General features: G+C 53.8%; 8 protein-coding genes across 8 annotated transcripts; all 8 read right to left on the bottom strand.

Annotated features, from left to right (window-relative positions):
- Nucleotides 1-631: 631 nt before the first annotated feature.
- LPMP_242180 (60S ribosomal protein L12, putative) lies at nt 632-1,126 on the bottom strand (the record flags this gene model as incomplete). The annotated part of the gene is made up of 1 exon (XM_010701255.1): nt 632-1,126. One exon carries the CDS (start codon nt 1,124-1,126, stop codon nt 632-634), a length of 495 nt encoding a protein of 164 aa, XP_010699557.1.
- A 720-nt stretch (nt 1,127-1,846) lies between these two features.
- LPMP_242190 (hypothetical protein) lies at nt 1,847-2,557 on the bottom strand (the record flags this gene model as incomplete). The annotated part of the gene is made up of 1 exon (XM_010701256.1): nt 1,847-2,557. One exon carries the CDS (start codon nt 2,555-2,557, stop codon nt 1,847-1,849), a length of 711 nt encoding a protein of 236 aa, XP_010699558.1.
- Nucleotides 2,558-5,520: 2,963 nt separating this feature from the next.
- Nucleotides 5,521-6,042, bottom strand: LPMP_242200 (putative multi-pass transmembrane protein; the record flags this gene model as incomplete). Its single annotated transcript, XM_010701257.1, has 1 exon — nt 5,521-6,042. One exon carries the CDS (start codon nt 6,040-6,042, stop codon nt 5,521-5,523), a length of 522 nt encoding a protein of 173 aa, XP_010699559.1.
- Nucleotides 6,043-6,866: 824 nt separating this feature from the next.
- Nucleotides 6,867-7,997, bottom strand: LPMP_242210 (cobalamin adenosyltransferase, putative; the record flags this gene model as incomplete). Its single annotated transcript, XM_010701258.1, has 1 exon — nt 6,867-7,997. The coding sequence occupies one exon, from the start codon at nt 7,995-7,997 to the stop codon at nt 6,867-6,869; it is 1,131 nt and encodes a 376-aa protein (XP_010699560.1).
- A 2,281-nt stretch (nt 7,998-10,278) lies between these two features.
- LPMP_242220 (fatty-acid desaturase, putative) lies at nt 10,279-11,571 on the bottom strand (the record flags this gene model as incomplete). The annotated part of the gene is made up of 1 exon (XM_010701259.1): nt 10,279-11,571. One exon carries the CDS (start codon nt 11,569-11,571, stop codon nt 10,279-10,281), a length of 1,293 nt encoding a protein of 430 aa, XP_010699561.1.
- A 542-nt stretch (nt 11,572-12,113) lies between these two features.
- On the bottom strand, nt 12,114-13,682 carry LPMP_242230 (notchless-like protein; the record flags this gene model as incomplete). Its single annotated transcript, XM_010701260.1, has 1 exon — nt 12,114-13,682. The coding sequence occupies one exon, from the start codon at nt 13,680-13,682 to the stop codon at nt 12,114-12,116; it is 1,569 nt and encodes a 522-aa protein (XP_010699562.1).
- A 642-nt stretch (nt 13,683-14,324) lies between these two features.
- On the bottom strand, nt 14,325-15,161 carry LPMP_242240 (zinc-finger multi-pass transmembrane protein; the record flags this gene model as incomplete). The annotated part of the gene is made up of 1 exon (XM_010701261.1): nt 14,325-15,161. The coding sequence occupies one exon, from the start codon at nt 15,159-15,161 to the stop codon at nt 14,325-14,327; it is 837 nt and encodes a 278-aa protein (XP_010699563.1).
- A 920-nt stretch (nt 15,162-16,081) lies between these two features.
- On the bottom strand, nt 16,082-18,523 carry LPMP_242250 (TFIIH basal transcription factor complex helicase subunit, putative; the record flags this gene model as incomplete). Its single annotated transcript, XM_010701262.1, has 1 exon — nt 16,082-18,523. One exon carries the CDS (start codon nt 18,521-18,523, stop codon nt 16,082-16,084), a length of 2,442 nt encoding a protein of 813 aa, XP_010699564.1.
- Between the last annotated feature and the right edge of the window lie 407 nt (nt 18,524-18,930).

Below are 18,930 nucleotides of genomic sequence, written 5' to 3' on the forward strand. Positions count from 1 at the left end.
TCTTGTGCCACTTGGGGCGCATGCCCCTCGGCCTGCTGACGGTACCCATTTTTCCTTCGCGGGTACACATGCGCGTTTGGGTGTCAGTGGTAGAGAGTAAAAGAGATGAAGGGAGAAGGCGAGGGGGTGAGAAGAGTGTGGCGAGCACGATTGGGGGCGAAGAGCGAAGAGGTCCAAGATGGCAGGTGGCAATGGAATAAATGCAAAAACGGCAGTGACGTGTGTCCTTCCAGAGGTAGCCAGAGACAGTCAGAGAGAGATGCGCCGGAGGGTACTGTTACCATCGCCCATCCCCATCCTCGCAACGGCATTGCACACGTGGTGCGACTCGCTGACCCAGAGAAGCGCGCCAAAAAGGGGGATGAAAGGCAAGATGCGCTGCCATCCTCGAGCGCGCGTGTATGTGCGCCATTCGCGTCGCGTGCTGGAGCGATCAGGTTTGATTTCACAGAGGGAAACGAGAACTAAGGGAGAGCTGAGGGACGTGCGCAGCTTGCCACCATCTATCACCCGACTGACCCCCTTCCCCAGAAACTGCGCTTCAGTAATGACAGGGGGGGAGAGGGGGAGGGAAATGGTTAACGAGCAGCACATACGTCAGCAACGAAATGAAATGAAATCAGACTGCTTCCTAGTTGGGAACCTTCAGCTTGCCCTCCTGGACTTTGGTCTGGATGTCGCGCGGGCTCTCGCCGTCAACGGTGCACCCGATGGACACGGCCGTGCCGAGCACCTCCATCACGACGGCCTTGAGGTCACTACCCATAGACTTAGCCTGTGACTCCTTGGCGATCTTGACGATCTCGGAGAACGGGATGTTGCCACTGTGCTTGATGTTCTTGACCTTCTTGCGGTCGCGCGGCGGCTCCTTCAGCGCGCGAATGAGGCGAGACGCCACGGAAGGCGTCACCACTACCGTCGCCACACGGTTCTTGACGCGCAGCTCGCAAGTGACCTTCAGACCCTTCCAGTCCTTGGTGCACTTGGCGATATCCTCACCGATCTTCTTGGCGTTGAGACCGAGGGGACCGACCTTCGGGGCCAGAGAAGCCGTCGCAGCCACCTCACCACCGACGGCCCGCACCACCACGATGATCTCCTGATTGGGATCGAACTTCGGCGGCATGATTCGGCAAAGGCTTCCAGCTGTGTTATGTGTGCGCCGAGCGTGTACGTGGGTGGGAAACGAGAAGGAGCACGGGAGGATAATGTGGCCGATAATACCGCGTGGGACGGGTGAGGCGAGTTGAGGTCCGTCAAAACGCGGAGCACCGACGGAAAACATCAGGCAAAAAAAAAAGCGGGAGAAGAGCAGTGCGTCAGAGGCAAAAGAACGTAGACGTGGTGTTCCAATGTGGGAGTTGTCCGCCAGCACAACAGAGTGAGGGCGCGGAGTGAGAAAGCGCACGAGGGCTTCGCTTGTAGGGCATGGCGGTTGACACAGGCAACGCGCCGAGTCCAAGCTCCCTCCCACTTTCTCACATCCCCTCGTGTCCACTACACATAAGAAGGACGTGAGCGTCTTGCAGTCCTTAACTAGAAGACAATGGCAACACACTTCGTGGGGCGCATTTTTTATTTACTTCAAGGTTGTGGCGCTTGCCATCACGAATTTTCAGTGTGGCGCACATAGTTGTCACGGGCAACACCGTTTAACCAACTTTTCGGTTCCCTCCCACGCAGTGCGCTGTCTATAGGACACGGATGAAGAGAGAGAGAAAAGGGTCACAAGGCGATAGCAGTGGGTTTGAGGAGTTGTTTACACCCTTCCCTCACCATTTGCTCTCCATCCCTCGACCTCGCATTTTCCTCCCCGCCTCCTCGGAGAGCCGCATCTGCAATATGCTCAGCCCGATGACACGCGTGTGTGTGTGCCTGTGCCTTGACACGCAATCGCGAGCGTTCCGTTACCCTCGAGCAATATAGTGCACCGCCTGTACGAGCAGGTCTCAGCAACATCCATGTAAATCTCATCAGTGGTGATGGTGCCGCCTTCGAGGGCGTTGTTAGCCATCACCTCTTCAAGAAGTGCCTCCACCTGCAGCTTGGTTTCGAAAGCCACCGCGCGACCGTTCTCGGCTGGTAAGAGCATTTTTGTCTTTTCTACTAACCACAGAACAGCAGAATCGTTAATGGTGAGGCAGAGCGGCTGGGGTGCGCTGCAACCGATTTCCCTCACGACAACACGCACGATGTCGCCTGCGGTACTGAGGGAGATAGGCAGGAACGGGAAGGTGCGAACATGCGAGGCGGCCTCCTTGCTATACAGCTCCGTGAACTCGTCAGTGATGAAGGCACGCATCTCGAGGAGACTCTTGCCACGTGTGCGACCTTCGCGGCCAAAATCTGTTGTTAAGATAACCAGCAGCGGAGCTATACTAACGCTGGGGTACTCTGGGAAGTTGGTGCCCCGGCCTAGCAGCGGTAATAGTACGCGAACCTTGTTAGGCTCCAGCGAAGTCAGCTCGTTGAAGATGACAACGCCGTTGTTCGGATAGCGCTGCGCGTGGCGCACCACCACGGGCACCACCGCATTGCGGAACTCAGCCACAGTCATGCCATCATAGCTAGTGCCGGAGAGTACGAGGGTGGTATCCCCAATGCTACACGCTGCGTCCCCGCACTTTTGACCAATGGCCAGCGAGATGAGCTCGGCCAGCCGCGTCTTGCCGACACCGTTGTCTCCCGCAAAGTGCAGTACCATCGGCTCGTGCACGTGAACAAGTTTGTAGCGTACCCGCTCAATGACAGATAGGGCCACGGATTGACCCCGTATGGAGTTATCCACGTACCGCTTCAGTCGCGACACAGCATACTGACGATACGCCGGCGATGTCAGTTTCAATGGAGTGCTACCTATGATGCATAGAAGCTGCTGTCTCATTGTACGATCCTTCCTTGCGCATAGCGGTGGCTCCGAGCAGAACGGAGCTGCCGCATCGGCTGCAGGGATTACATAGATGGGATCGAGCAACTGAGGGATGAGAAGTGCAACAAGTGCTGCCACAAATACCGCAAGTACGCTGACAAAGCAGTACATGACGGTGGTGCACACGAAAGAGGGTCCCTTCTTGCAAGAGCATCACACGCCCCTACGGCGTCAGCTTACAAGCAAGAGACGAGAGTGGTATCAACTAACACCAGTAAAGCCGCTCCAAGTATGGAAGCAGCGGCTTGGTGTTGATACGGAGCACAGTCTAACTTCTATTCCACGGCGAATCCCCTGACATGCCCCCGTCAACACCTCCACCACCTCGTATGAGAGAGGGAACAGCTATCGCCTCCCACGACACCGGCGCAGAGGATAGCCTTCAACACGGCGCAAAGAAAAAAGATACGTGAGGAGAGATACAGGAAAAAGACGGCAGAAAAGTGGCTCATCTACATGATGAACGAGGGGCTTGGGGGTGGGATGGGAGGCAGACGCCCTCCCTGCTCTACACAATAGCGGACTTCTCTGCTTGTCTCCTTCTGGTCTGCATGCTGTGCACGCTCCACCATGAGCATACAGTGCTAGGGGCTCTCCTGCATGCTGGGAGATGCACAAAGGCATCATCGATGCTAACAAAACGATGAGAGTGAGTCTCTTCTATCACAGCTGCTCGCCACACATATATGCGCCGTTCTCGAGGGCACGTAAAGGTGCTCGTTTTTTTTTTTGCCTCTACTACCGCGGAGGGGGCCAATACAAGAGCGAAACAATCCGAGAGGGGCGACTATGCGCCACAGTGGCGCCCACCAATACATACATGCACAAATGTGCATACTTGCAACACCGCTGATATGCCAAGCCATGAAACGCGCTTATTCGCTTTTCCCCACATTGACCTGTTGCCCCTTGTTATTAGTGGCTGGATAAAGAACGGAGGTAATGTGAGAGAGGCACACAGAGGGAGGTAGAAGGGTATAGTCTCCTTTGCACAGGTGTTGCTAAGAGGGTGGTTCTGCTGTAACAGTCAACGAGCGATGTTACACCTCTTGGTTATTGTTTTGCACCTCAGCCATTCCACCCCAACGTACTCACAGAAACTCAGGTTTGTATTACCTTCACAGTTGACCGTTGTTATCTTCCTGAGTCTTGTGCGATGTGCCACGACGCTCACTTTACTTCCTCGTATTTTTTTCTCACTATGCAGATGCGTTTGTTTGCTCGTGTTTTAGTTGTTGGATGTGTTTTGCAGTTAGTAGTTTGAGATTCCTTTCGTGCCTTTGGGTGCCTCTTTCGTTCGGAGTAGGTGATGAATGAAAGGAGGAAAAAGCGTAACAAAAAAAAAATCAGCAAAAGCCAAAAGAACACAAAGTTGATGATGGCAGTTGTATGCTGGCAACTCGTATATATCGTTGCTAATGGCATGCGTGTCTGACTCTCTCTCTTGCCCTTCTCGTGCGCTTCCATATGGAGTTGGTCGTGGTCTCCCACCGGTTGGAGATGTGGTGTTTTCAACATTTGTGTGAATGGGGCTGACAACTACCGTGTTGCACAGAACAGGAGGAGCGCAATACGTAGACGCACACACAAGCAGGACCACCGCTACCAGCGCAATCATCACCCGCAGAGGTCCAAGTGCGCAACGCTTGTGAACAGGAAGAAGCGGTAAGATACACAGAGCAGCACACATGCCAATAGATATCTCAGTTGCTAGCCATTTCTCTCGATATTTCGGGTGAAAGCATGGGGAAAAAAGAGGAAAAGAGAAAAAAGAATCGTTAGGATCACGCAGCTCATAAGTAAACTTCTCTCTACCTAGCTCGCACTCGTCCTTCGCTCCCTACTTGACACTTGACGCTGTCCACCACGAGGTGTCGTAGGCTGTAAGTAGCGCGAGTGGGGGGACTGCAGGGTACGGGAAAAGAAAACAAAATAGACCAACAAGGAGTCGAGGAGGTGGAACAGCATAAAGAGAAGAAATAGTGGGATGAACAGGCGAGTAAGGGAAGACGGACCCGCTCCTCGCTGCCTCTATCTAACTCCATCCGAGCGCCTTTGCGTGGGTATCTGGCAAATCAGTGCAGCACAATAATGATGAAAAGCTTAGAGAGTTGACGCCCACCATCACCCGCGCAGATACACAAAAACAAGGAAGGCAAAGGTCGGGGATGTAAAGTTAACCAAAGAAGGAACGGGGACCACATGGCAAAGAAGAGGGTGCGTGCCGACGCCGCGGTCGCTACTCATGCTGCTCTCCCTCGTCGTTTCGCTGAGGCTGGTAATCAAAAAAAAATGCGGAACGACAACACGCAGCGGTGGTGATGGTGTGCTGGAGGAGGGGGAATAGGAGAGACTGAGAAGGGTACATGAAGAGAGAAAAAAGAAACGAGAGACTGAATGAGCCAAGGACCGAGGAGAGAGGGAGGCGTGTGCACACGTTCGTCGTCCCTTTCCTGTCGACACCTCACCCATCTGTACCCAGCCACGCTAGGTGCATCCACTCGCTGTCTTTCTCGCGTTCTCTGCGTTCAGTCATGAGTACACGAAGGTTCCCAAGAGGCAGGGTGAGGGGGTGGGGCACTGTTGACGCTCTACACCTGGTTCTCCAGCAGCGGCTCACTATTGCCACTTATCCTCTCTCTCCCTCTCTCAATGAACCCAAGTCGGAGAAGCGCGTCCTCCTCGAGGGTGTCCTCTCGGAGTTCGTAGATGGGCATCGTCACAAAGAAGGCCCACTTTGCTGCCATCCACATGCCGATCATTCCACAAAAGTACGAGTTCGCTGTCCAGACTTGATGATGCTGAATGCCCTTCGCCATGAGCCACAGCCCCAGACTGATCCCAGTCAGGCAAAGGCAGAAGAAGAACGTCTGGTATGCCGCGCGATTGAAGCTGCTGGGAGGGAAAATCTGGTACAGGCGGTACTGCGGTGTCACGAAGAGCGCCACGCGCAGGGCGATTAAGAGAACCGCGAAGAAGAAGCCGGTGCACGCACCGTAATTGCGGTGCTCAAAGCCGAAGTTGAGTGCACCCGCGAGGTAGGCCAGGCCGATGATGACGTAAACCGCCAACCAAATGCGGCGTTCGCGCTGCTTGCGCTTCAACTCGTTCATCAAGCTGGGAGAAGAAAAAGTGGAGTGAAAGAGAACCAATCCCTAAAAATAAAAGAAGCAATGGCCCGCACGGCTGAGGGGAGGATGGAAAACTGATGATGGGGAAGCAGGATAGAACTGTGAAGTGGGCCATTGTCGCAGGACATGTGCGGAGCAAAATAGGCAGAGAGAGGAGCGCTAGAAGTTGGAGAGAGCAGCTAAAGAAGAGGAAGAGCGTCAGAGGGTGGTGGAGGAAGTGTGTACCACGTGCTTCCTCCCCGTCTCCACCTTGAAGTGCACGTGGCCTGTGACCAAGCCTCGACGGTACACCACCGCTCGACCATCACCTCTTAGGCAACGGCCCAGACATCATAAACACAAATAGAAGGCACAAGCAAGCCGATGGTATGTCTACCGCATGTAACGTGCGAAGAAATACATCACTTGGCACTGCTGCTCTTCACATCCCCTCTCATTTGTTCTTTTTCCAGTGTGTATGGACTTCCGTCCACGGAGAATCCTCGAAAGCATCACAACTGCACGCGAGCCCACACTGAGGGAGAGAGAGCGCTGCTACACACACACACGTGCGCGCTCCAAAAGACGCGCGCAAGAGAAGAGGAAGAATAACACGAGAGGAGACTAGAAAGAGCAACGAAGCGCGGCAGCAGCTACCAACAACCACAAAAAAAGGTACGATGTCACTATTGGTGCTGCAGCTCACAAATGAGCCTCAAGTCGCACAAACCATTTATTCTTCTCGCTTCACTGTGCATCAATATTGTGGTGAAGCAACGTTGAAAGGGCATGCGGTAAAAAGGGTGTCATCAAGGAGCATGCTCAGCTCAGTTGTACTTGCGAACAATGTCCTCCTCCGCAATGCTGCGGGCGGCAACAAAGAAAAAGTCGCTTAGCCGATTAACGTAGACGGTAGCTTGGCGCAAGTGATCCGTGTAGGTCTCGCCGTACAAGTCGCGGACCTTGACCATGCGTCGCTCCGCACGCCGGCAAGTGGTGCGGCACACGTGCAACTGGGCGGAGGCCACGTTTCCACCACCAGGCAGAATGAAAACGCGCAACGGTGTGAGGCGGCTGTCAATGATGTCGATGTTTCTTGCTATCTCTTCCGTCTTGTCGAGAAAGCGGTAGCCCTCAAGAATAGTTATCATGTGCTTCGTAGCCTCGTCCTCAGGGTTCTTCGCAGTTGGCGTTGCTACAACCGTTCCGGCATTCAGCAGCTCCTGCTGGATTCCCTCTAGCATGCTCATCATCGCCTCATCGTGCTCACGCCTCTCAGCGGCGCTGCGTAACATTGCGCTGGCAAGCCCCACATGGCTGCTCAACTCGTCAATCGCGCCTAGAGCCTCGAACACAGCGTCTGCCTTCTTTCGGCGCTCGCCAGTGAATAGAGCAGATGTGCCATTGTCCCCTGTCTTAGTGTAGACCATACTGCGCTTGGGTACGTTTCCACCCGATGCCGCTTTTCCGTCCTTTGCGGCTGCGGTGCGAGCGGCGGAAGACGCCTCCGCACTGGTAGCCGCGGAGGAGGCGGACGTTGCCGCGAAAGGACCCTCTGCTTTGGTTGTCATCAAGCGCTTGGACTGGACATTCACGTGGCCAAAGGGACAGTGGCGGCACCGGTTGCCGCAGCATTTCATGTTTCGCATTAGCCCGAGGCGGGTCAAGACAGTGAAGCCCGTGCACGGATCAATGTATGTGTCCTCACCGTTCGCCATGGCCTGTGCGTGTAGAGCCTTAATCTCAAGTGTCAGTCGCCTCTCGATAGGGTTTTCTTCTGCTACAACTGGATCAATGGTAGCCATCGGGGAAGCGCATGTGCAGCCGGAAAAGAAACGGCCATGGGTGACGCGTGGTCCACCGCGTCGCACCGTAGTGTACACCAGCGCTGACAAGGCCATGACAGCGAATACAATAGCAGTAGCTCGGGGAGTGTCACACGTGACAGCACGCCACATCACGCATCTTCGCTTTTTAGGCAGCTGCGAGAGATCTTGCTCAGGTGAAGGGCGGCTGTGTTTTAGGAGAGATGCCGAGAAAAAGCAATGAGCAGCAGCAATAGGAGAAAGAACAGAACAAAGAAATGCAACCAACTGTTGCTCCACGTGAAGCGCATGAGGAAGCGTGAGTGACATCTGGCGTAAACGTTGTGCTGCTGCACGCCAAGGCATCGCAGCACTCGATACGAAAACGAGGAGCGCATTCATGAAGGTCCATCATATTCCTCAGTGGAAGAAGACATCTCCCGAGATTGAGAGAGACACCCACACCCTTACGGAGAGGCGCCGGGGAGTCATCGAGAGAGCATCGGTGGCTACAGCCTGAAGGTACGTAGACACGCAAATACACACACATGTGCGCAGATGGATTACGTCCTGCAGCCGCTGTGCCTTGAAGCTGTGATTCGTATTCTACTTTTTTTGAAGTGTTTGCCTGAGAATGGGAGGCGACAGTGGGTAAAAGAACGAGAAGGAGGAGTGGGAACAACAACGCACCTCATCAAGGCTAAGAAAAGACATACCAAAGCTTCAGTCTTTGTCATTTTTTCCACCCCTTTGTGTCGTCTCATCTCTGGGTGATGGATAGGCAGACAGAGAGGGCTGTGGGGGCCTTGAGCCACAAAAAAGACACAAAAGGGGAACAAGAAAAAACTGAAAAAAAAAAACGTATCTGCACAGTGTGCGCACATGTCGGTGTGTGTGTGTGTGTGGGGGGGGGGGTCTACAGAGTGCAGACGTCTTCGAGAAGAAAGAAATGAGAAGCTAAAAGAAAGAACAATTGATGATCACATAAAGAACGCAGGAGAGAACAAGAAATAGTGCAGGAGTGCACGTTAATCACTCTTGTCCGCTCTCCGACCAGTCTAACAGCACCATGTCTCCTCTCACTCACACCTTTTCTTTGAGGACATGTGGAGTGAGACAGGGGCATCGATGTTATGGGGAACGTCACGGGTCTGTTTTACTGCATCTCAACATATGACCACAAGTGTGAAAAGCATCAGAGCTGGGAGGCTAGCAAGACGGAAACCAAAAGAGATCGCTATGACCATACGCTGCGGGCCTGCGGGTATGTTTTCACTTCAATCTTTCCATGGTGCATCCGTGTTATGTTAATTGGTGTTGCTTTCAATCCACATCTCTTTAGTTTCCCCTCTTCGTTGCATGTCTGTTTCTCTTTTTTGTTGTTGCATCGCTTCACTTAGCTTCACCGGCGCAATTTGTTTGTTTTGCATGCGCTTCGCCTTTAAGGCAGAAAAAAGAGGTTCAGCAGCAGGGATCCCATGTAGGGCTTCGAAGCGCATTTGATTGGTTACCCCCATTCAGACATCGACCACTCGCCGGCACAAAGGTATAAAACAACAGAAAAACACGTAAAGAGGGAGGGAGTAGCTCATACAGCACAACAAGAGGAAAAAGTGAAAAATAAAAAAGAAGGACAACAAAAGCGCATTGCACGCTCCTTTTCTTTCCTATTGAGCGCGTCTTTTTTCTCTTTGCACAGTATGGCGAAGTCGTTGGACAGTCGAGCAGCGTGTGCCTGTGTCCCTCAGGAAGAATGTGTATTTCAGCGACGACTCTCCCTCCAGTGAGTGTTTTTCTTTATTCTGTTTTCTTTTTGAAGTGATGCAGTGCACACTGCAGGCGTTGTGCGGCACACCATCGACCTATGCTACTTGAGCACCAGGGCAACATGTAGCGCGCACTAAGCCCCAGCTGCACAGAGAGGCTCATTTCCTTCAATCCCGCTGTATCTTGACTGAGTCCACAGCAGAAACAGTTTCCTAAAACGTCCACGACGACACACACACAGAAGGAAGACGAAAATGACAACAGAACGAGGTGCTCAGGAATAGTCAGCTACACAAGTCGAAACACCCGCGCACACGCAAACGTGCACATGCATGCTAGAGTACACAAAACAATCTCAAGAGACAAGCCTGGCCATGGGTGTCGCATGGGCATCTCTGCGCGGCAAGATGTTCAGGTATAGAGACGGCGTATTTTACATGCACATTTACTCAGTGAGAAGCACTCGAATTGAACAAAGTGCACGCTTGTGAGACGCCCCATCACCCTCGCCGCGTTGTCTCCCACCTCAAGCTTGTCGTGATCTAGTCAACAGTGCCTTTGTAGAGATGTTAACACAGATGAAAAAAAGAAAGCCAACGCATCCATGGGTTCGTTTGACTTTTCTTCCTGCGAAACATGCTATATCCCTTCTTTCAGCGCATCAGTCTTAATCAGTCGCCACCTTGAGCTTCGCAACGCGTAGGTGCTGAAGGTAGGCCTCAGCACCGCACGAGTGACCGTAGACGCCACCAGTGAACGCCGACGTTGCGTCCTTGCCAACGAACATGTCCAGGATGCGCTGACCGCCGGGGTGATTCGAGTACCAGAATATATCCTTGCTACTGTGCGTGTAGCCGGAGCCCGTCGGAATGCTGCGCATCAGGTCAATCACGTCGTTGTTGATGACAATCAGCTTGCGGCCCTTCGACACTTCATCCTGAACTTTCTCCCAGGTCCACTCCGTGGAGATGGGGATGCTAAGCTCGTCGAGGCGGGTCTGAGCCTGCTCCATCTCCTTCCTCGACTTCTTCAAGAGCATCTTGTTGAAGTTAGCATCGATGACGTCGTTCGGCGTGCGCACGAGGTTCTTGGCACCGCCAACAAATGAAGCTGCGCGGATGATCCACTTGGTGGGGTCGTAGTGGTACCACTTAATGCCGTTGCGGTAGTCCTGGGCGAACTCGTGGTGGAAGTTGTGGTAGCCCTCACCGAAGGTAAAGAGCGCGCACACAAATGAGTCGTGCGACGAGTGGCGGTCCGAGTAGTTCTGCATCGCCCCAAAGAGGCTGGTGTGAGCCAGGCTGTTGATAAAGAAGGTGCAGTGGTGGACAAACACAATCTTCGCGAGAGCGGCGTAGAAGTACCCGCCGAGCCAGTCACCCCAGCCGAGGCCACAAACCATCGTGGGCAGGATGACACCAGAGAGCATCGCCATCTTAAAGAAGTGTTGGTGCTGGAACTGTATCACGTAGTTGTACTTGAAGTCCGACACGTCCACCTTGCCGAGGAGGGAGTAGTCTTGCTTCATTACCATCCACCCCATGTGCGAGAAAATGAACCCGCGCTGCGCGTTATAAGGGTCTTTCTCCGTATCCACGTAACGGTGGTGAATGCGGTGGTTTCGGGCCCACCACTTGGCCGAGCCTTCAAAAGAGCCGGCACCAGCGAAGGCGCAGAGCCACTGGAACGCAGTGCTGGCCGTGTATGAGCGGTGAGAAAACAGACGGTGGTAGCCGACAGTGACGCCGAGACAACCATTGAACATGTAGAAGAGTACGGCGGTGACAAACGTCTTCCACTGGAGCGGCACACCCATGAACGCGGCAACAAGGACGCCGGCGATGGGAAGACCCAGGACAGCCACAGCAACATAGTTGATCTCGTAGTTTCCCTCCTTATATGTGGGCTGACGGCGCACAGGCTCCTCCGTCACGTCCTTACCCTTTTCCACAGAGGTCATGGTTAGTAGCACAGGAAAAAAAATTGAAAGAACGCACTTCCTATTCGCACAGAACGTCAGCAGATCAACGGTGCCGTTGTTGTTTTCTCCAACCCAAACACCATGCGAAGCGGTTCAACGACGACAGAACGAATGCGTTGTGAAACGTGAGGAGACACCACCAAAGAGGAGAGGAGGGAGAAGGACGAATGCAGTGTAGTGTGAACATTGAGGGGACGGTCTGTCAGAGTACGTGTCCTGGTTTGTGTAAGCAGTTGCTCTCGGCAGCGCTGGTATCGAGATTGGGGTGTACCGTCATTCACAGCGGTCCTTCGTTGTCACAACGTCTGCTCTCGGTTTTTGTTGTTCCACTTTTGTGCTTCTCCGCAGTTTTTTTGCCCTTCTCTTCCACTGAAGGAAGCTGGAGGCTCCATTTTGCGAGTGCAGCTGCACACTTAGAGTCTGCTTACACGAAGGAGAAAGCGAGTTAAGAAAACAGTTGCAACATACACGGGAAAGAAAATGGCGGGGGAGAGCACCGAAGGCTAAGATACGGCGCTCCGCTAGTGGATCCAGATGCGCACGCGCTTGTCCTTCGATCCTGTGGCCACCTTCTGCCCATCTGGACTCCAGTCCGTTGCGTAAATCTCGTCGCTATGGCCGGACATATCCTCGACGAGTTCCCTCTTCGCTATGGACCACAGCTTCAAAGTTGTGTCTTTGCTGCCAGACACTAGCATGCGAGAATCGAGGCTCCAGCTGACGTGATAAACGGCCGCCACGTGCCCCCGAAAGGTGGTGATGAACGTGCCGTCCGCGGCATTCCACAGCTTCACGCTCTTGTCCGCTGAGCACGAGGCAAGCATCGTCCCATCCGGACTGAACTGGATGTGAAACACGATCCCCTGATGGCCCGTCATTCGAGCCACATGCGTCACCGACTGCTGTGGATTCCACAAGAACATTGTGTTGTCATCAGAGCAGCTCACCAGTCGCTCCGACCCCCCAAAGCGAGACACCAAAGCGTCGTAGCGCTTCCGTGCGTGCGCGCTCATGTCCTCACGTGTGCTGAATTTAAGATCCTCGTAGCCGAAGGCCCCAGTACGGGTGACGAGGTCTGTACTAAGAGCTAGGAAATTAACCCAATGTGCATGGCCGCGGAGCACACACCACGGCGAACCTGTGGCGGCATCCCACACTATCACCGTACGATCCTGTGAGGAAGAGTAGATCCGGTCCTCGCCACCCCACTTCACGCACGTGACGCACGACTGATGACCGGATAAAGAACGCTCCAGCCCTGTTGCCATGTTCCACATCTTCAACGACGCGTCCTTGCTCGCCGAGACGAAACGGTCGCACTGTGGGTTGCGGTGCAGCGGCTCCCAGGAGACATGAGACACATAGTGGTTGTGCGCCTTGTGCTTCTTGCACTTAAAACCGCTGTATTCACCGTTGTGCGTCCAGTTGGCAAGAATGCCATCCTTGCTTCCACTCACCAAGAACTGCCCATCCGGAGACCACGAGAGTACTTGCACCCAGCTGGTGTGAACTTTGAGCTCCTGCACGGGAGTGAGGGTGTTCATGTCCCAAATGCGAATCTCCTTGTCACCGCCACCCGTAGCCAACACTTGGCTGTCTGGAGAAAAGGACACCACCAGCACAGCCTCGCTATGACCGTCCAACGTACCGGCGCAGCGCGTCACGGGGCGAACGCGGAACACTGCCTGAGGCTTGTACATAATATCCACCACTGTTTCCTCTGGCGCAGCAAATTCGAGCTTCTCAATATCCTGCTGGCGCACGCGCCGCCCCTCCTTCAGCATTCGTCCTACATACTCGTCTTTCTGCTTCCTGAAAAGAATGTCCTGCACGCTACTGTTGATTTGCTCGCCGCCAATGAAAAAGGCGTACGGGGTCTTTTTCAACTCCTCGTCCTGCAGTAGTGACGAGAGAAGCTCATCGAGTTGCTTCGGTGTCGCAGACGCGGGAAGCAGGATTTGAGTGCCGCTTGGTGCCCCGTGCTCATCCAAAAGTCGTACCATGATTTTCGGCGCCTCGTCGCCGTCTTCGTTGCTGTTCAGCTCCGCCTCTCGAACGACATCGCGCCTCTGCTTCTTCCGCACTGGCATGGTTGTGTGCCTTCCACAACGGCACTGCTGAGGCAAGTACAGGAGCTAATAACAGACCGCCACAAGACTTACACGACTGGCGGCAGTTTGGCGATACTGTTTTAAAGGGGAGGGAGGATATGAGTATAGGCATATGTGCAGGGGAGGGGCACAACATAAAAATGGGGTGCGAGATACAACAAGACGAGGTGAGGAAAAGGGTAAATGAATAGATACACACATGCAAGACTAAAACGAGGGCTACACTACAAACATCATGCGATTCACTCTATATGGCAGGAGCAATGGTGCGGCGAAGAAGTTGCCGCCAACACGCAGGAGCTGAGTGAAAGTGAGATTGACACAGAGGGTGCGCAAATTCACGAAAGACAGAAAACTCGTTGTGGGTGTTTCTTTTTTCATTTGCTCTTGTTGCTCCCCGCAACGGCCACAGTGTGATGAAGCGCACAGAGTTCCCTGTATCTCATTCTCTGTATCTCCATTCCCCCTTTCCCTCGCTCGCTCAGTGCACTCACAAACATGGGATTAAGGATCAGCTGAACGCAATGTAATGCTGCGCACACACCAGAAAAAAATCACTTGACTTCTCGTGCGCACCATCTTTGCACACATAGGTGATAGCAGGGGGGGGGGGGGGCAGCGTCAGGAGAAGCAGAGCCGAAGTATGCAGCGCACAACCGGTTCTTTCTCATGCCGCCTGCGGCGCAGGAACTCTCTTGTCGTCCAACCACGCCGCAACACGAGCACCTGAAATCCAAGAAGACCGGCCAAGAACACGTCAAAGACCACCACCAAGATTGCACCAACGTTTGTCACGGCGTCACCGTGCGCGAATACCCACAGGGCGTACTTGTACAAGAGATAGCTGAGATTTGCCACGCCGGCTACAAGACAGCACAGGAACAAACGCCTGTTACGTTCGCCAACGCAGTTGCCGATAAAGTAGCAGTGGTGGTCCATCTGATGGATGTGCGTGCCACAACGCCGGCAGTAAGAAATGACGTCCTGTCCTTCCGCGGCGGCACTGCCAGGGGTGGCCTGGGGTACACTAAACACACACGACGCGTAAAAGAACGCAAAAAGCCCAACGAGAACGAGATACGTAACATCTGAAGAGCAGCATTGGACCAGCAGTGACAGCTGCATACCCCGTAGATATGGCAGGTGATCGATCAGGTCCCACACACAAAAAAGTGGGTTGCAGGCACGAACATCAGCGTTTCCGTCCGTCTGGGTTCGAACCACGAACATTACAACGTAGTACTGCCACGCGAAGGAGAGAGTGACAAGGGCGACATATGCTCTTCCAAGAATGCGCGACCGAGTGTGCACCGACTGAGGTGTGTGCCGAGCCCTGCACATGGCCTCGCTCACAAAACATTTGCCAAAAACAAAGTTGACGAGCATCAAGATAGCCGGTAGGAGCAGTGCTATATACACCGCTCCCCATGATGTAAGTGCCTCCTCCCATGTCATCATTGCAGGGTGCTCTTCTAGTGTCACTGAGAGTCCTCAAGTCTGATTGCCAAGGCGAGACAGCGACTCCCGCTGGTTCTCCACCAGTGTCCCTTCTCTTTTTTCCTTCCCCTTTGCATGCCATACACAGAGGAGCGAGCCATGCAAAATGAAGTCGAAGAGAAAAGCGGAAGAAAAGAGAAAAGGGGAGGACAATATGGCGAAGATCAGACTTAACAAGTTGATGATCACTGAGACGCAAGGGGGCAACAGTGACCGCCGAGAAACACATTTCAGAGCGATGTGAGTGCATGCCGATTGCATCTTCAGCTCTAGCGACCTGTGGCTTGGTTTGCTCACTGTAACGCGCAACACCCATGATACACATCATTCCTCCGTCTTCTACGGCTTCTATTTTGTTCTTCACTATTTTCATCCAGTGACTGTTCACTCCTTGCTTTGTGCAAAGGCGAACTTGCCCCATCACTTTTTTCTGCAGAACTAGTCAGCGTTCAATTTTGCAAAGCCGTCGCAGTATGTTAATGGTTGTGGAGGGAAGTAGCGCAAGTACCGCGGTAGCGTAGCGGTCGGCTCACCGGAGGGGAGAAGACACACAAGTGAGGCTGGATAGTATGACGTGACTTAAGACTTTCTCCCTCGTCCTCGCTTTTTCCGCCGCCCACTGAAGACAACGTGCGGGACCCATGGGTGTCAGCACGTGCCACAGTGCGCAGCAGCAAAATTAGCGCGCTGAGGAATAAGTTTTGCTGTCCGGAGAAATGGAGGGAGGCCCTCTACAAAAGAAGAACATGAACAGCCGGCCGAGGGAGATGTGCAAGCACCGCTGCTCAGAGAGGAAGAGTGGAAGATGCGACGTCGACCCATCACAGCGAAGCTACAAAAAAAAACCAGCGCAAACATAAGACGAAGAATATGAGATGACCTCACTCCCTCTCGCCATCTCGCTTGCGCTTCCGACTACCGCTTCCTGGCTCGCGCACTGCGGCGATAACACCCTCCTCTTCCTCCTCCGTCTTTGGCGTTGTCACGATACCCACATTCTCGGCAGCTAGTGATTCAGGGACAGATGCGTACTTGGGAGCTGATGAGCTCAGCTTACCCATCTTTCGGAGAGTCTCTTTCGAGAGCAAGGTGGTGCCGAGGTCCTTCTCGTGTTCCCATGGCTGCGCCATTTCCTTGAAGAACCCTCGAGCAACTGCGACGGCCGCGTCGACGCTAAGGTTGGTGTTGTTCTTGAGGCACTGAACAATCCAGCGTGGAATCTTATTGCACTTGTCGTTGAGCGCGAACCGCTTATCGACCAGAAGCATCATCCCGTAGTCTGTCTTGTTGCGTAGCACCCGCCCGATACACTGCGACGCCTGGCGCATCGCGTCGAAGTTGCGAAACTCGCTTTCTGATATGCCAAGGCACACCTCCATCCAGTGCATCCGCTGTCGCAAAGGTTCATCGTTCGGAGGCAGAAAGGGCACGCCGAACATAATCACCGCGCGTCCGTAGTGGCGGTCGAAATCAATTCCTTCTGCGATCTTGCCACGCGCAATCGACATGAATATGGCACCGCGGCCAATGTCGCACGCTCGGCGGTAGTTGGCGAGTGCCACCGACGTCTCCTCCACACCCTGGGTCTCGACAAAGATGAGCTTGTGCTTCGCCAGCTTCTGCAGAAACCCGGAGCTGTGCCAAGCGAGCAGTACCTCGCCCATGTACTGGTACCCCGTAAAGAAGCACACCATTCCGTCAGGAACAGTCTTTGCCAGCTCGAACAGCAGACTCTCGTACGCGGATGTGACGAGTGCTTGCGCGGCTGGGTTTGTGCGCACCTTGAAACTGCTTGTGACCTCTTCAGCTGTGATGCTCACGCTCTCCGAGCTGCGAGTCACAATCACCGGCGCGATGCATTTGCGTGACAGCGTCATCTGAAATGACTTGGAGACGGCGGGGGCGAAGCCCAATATTTTTGGATAAATGTCCATAGGAGAGAGTGTGCCGGAGGTGAGGATAACGCTGCGGTACCGACCAAAGGTGTCCCGCAGTGCCAGAGAGGCGTCCACGCAGACGGTACGGATCACGGGATCTGGTATCTGCGGCCGCGTCGGGTCAAACGCCTCGCACACCACCACGAACCCTGGTTTTTCGTACCGATCATCCGTGTAGTACATTGAGAGCAGCGTGTACATCTGTGCGATAAGCGCTACGGGGCGGTACTTGCCAGTATTTGTGACTTGCAGCGTTGTTAGCAGCACCTTCAGCCGCTCTGACAAGTAGCGGAAGTGGCTGATCTCCAGCGCGCACTCCTCCTTCAGCTTTGTGAGAAACGTCAGTGGGTCAGCCACGTATGTACGAGTAATACGCGCCACAATGCGATGCGTAAAGTCGACGAGACGCTGCATGAAGACAAGGAAGTGGTTGGCCTGGCGCAGTGACGCGGGAATGGCGCCCTCAGCTACGTTGGCTGGAATCGCAGGCGCCACGACCACTGCCCGCTCCTCCGGAATGCGCGCCATCTCAGCCATAGCCAGCCCGTTCACGAGCCGATCGTACTCATCCTGAAGTTGCTGCCGGTTCGTCGCCTTCAAGTGATCGAGCTCCTTGTTCAAGTCCTTCATGTTCTGCTTTGCGTCGAGTGAGTCTTTCTTTGTGAGGATGAGCGACATTGCCTCGATGCACACATCGTCCACGTTGTGGCCTTCATCCATCACAACAATCGTGTTCTCATTAAGGAACGCCTTTGTCACCTCTGAGACAACGGGGTCAACCATGTACAGATACGAGTGCACGATAATGTCGACAATGGGGAGGGCCTTGCGCACCAGGTAGTAGGGGCATACGTGGTGCTGTTCACCAAAGTCTTTCAAGTCATCTAAAGAGTACACCCCTGGGGGAAGCTCCAGTGGTCCTTGGATCAGCGTGTCATAGTACCCGCATCGCCCTTCCTGCTGCCACGGGGCCGTGATGGAGCGACAGCCGGCGTCCACTTTGTCTGGGTGTATAAGCGAGGTGACACTAGGCTCAATACACAGGTTCTTCTTTGCAGTCAGACAGAGGCCGCGCAGCGGTCGAAGCTGCTCGCCCTCCGCCTCCCAGTGCTTGAGCAGCTTTCGCATTTCTCCCATTGTTTTCACCATCTCCTCCACCGTCCGGGTGCAGTACACCACCTTCCGCTTCTCATGGGCGTGGTGGTGCAGGTACGCAACCAAGATAGACAGCAGCGAGATTGTTTTGCCCGTCCCCGACGGCATCTCCAGCACCATGTGACCTCCCTTGTCAAGGCCGCGTTTCAGTTCCGTTATGTAGTCCAGCTGCTCTGGATAGATATACTCGTACGGGAACACCACAAGCACATCCTCAACGTAGAGCTTCATTGCTGCTTTCCACACAAGTTCAGATATACGTCGAAGTGGTTCACATCACGTAGCTGTCACCTTGATGCGGTGGCCCTGTCCCTTAACGTCGCTGTGAAAGTCGATAGGCGATGCATTCACAGTGTAAGGGATAGAGGAGTTCAATGAAATAGTCTGTGGGTAACGCGAAAAGAAGTAGGTAAAGGGACGGGGTCCGATACAATGAAGAAGAACAACAAAAGTAGACACGAGGATGCACATGGAGAGCTATTGAGGAGAAAGAGAGCCGTGTAGCTCATATAAGCTCTCTTTCGAGGGTAATCACTGCTCCACAGTTGTGTGTAGTTGTGTGTATTTGTAGGAAACTGGAAGGCGAGACAAGGAGCCAGCAGCTCATGGCTAGTTGCTGATGCTCGATACGACCTCAA

This window comes from Leishmania panamensis (assembly GCF_000755165.1).
Source record: "Leishmania panamensis strain MHOM/PA/94/PSC-1 chromosome 24 sequence".
In the NCBI taxonomy this organism is placed as follows: domain Eukaryota; phylum Euglenozoa; class Kinetoplastea; order Trypanosomatida; family Trypanosomatidae; genus Leishmania; species Leishmania panamensis.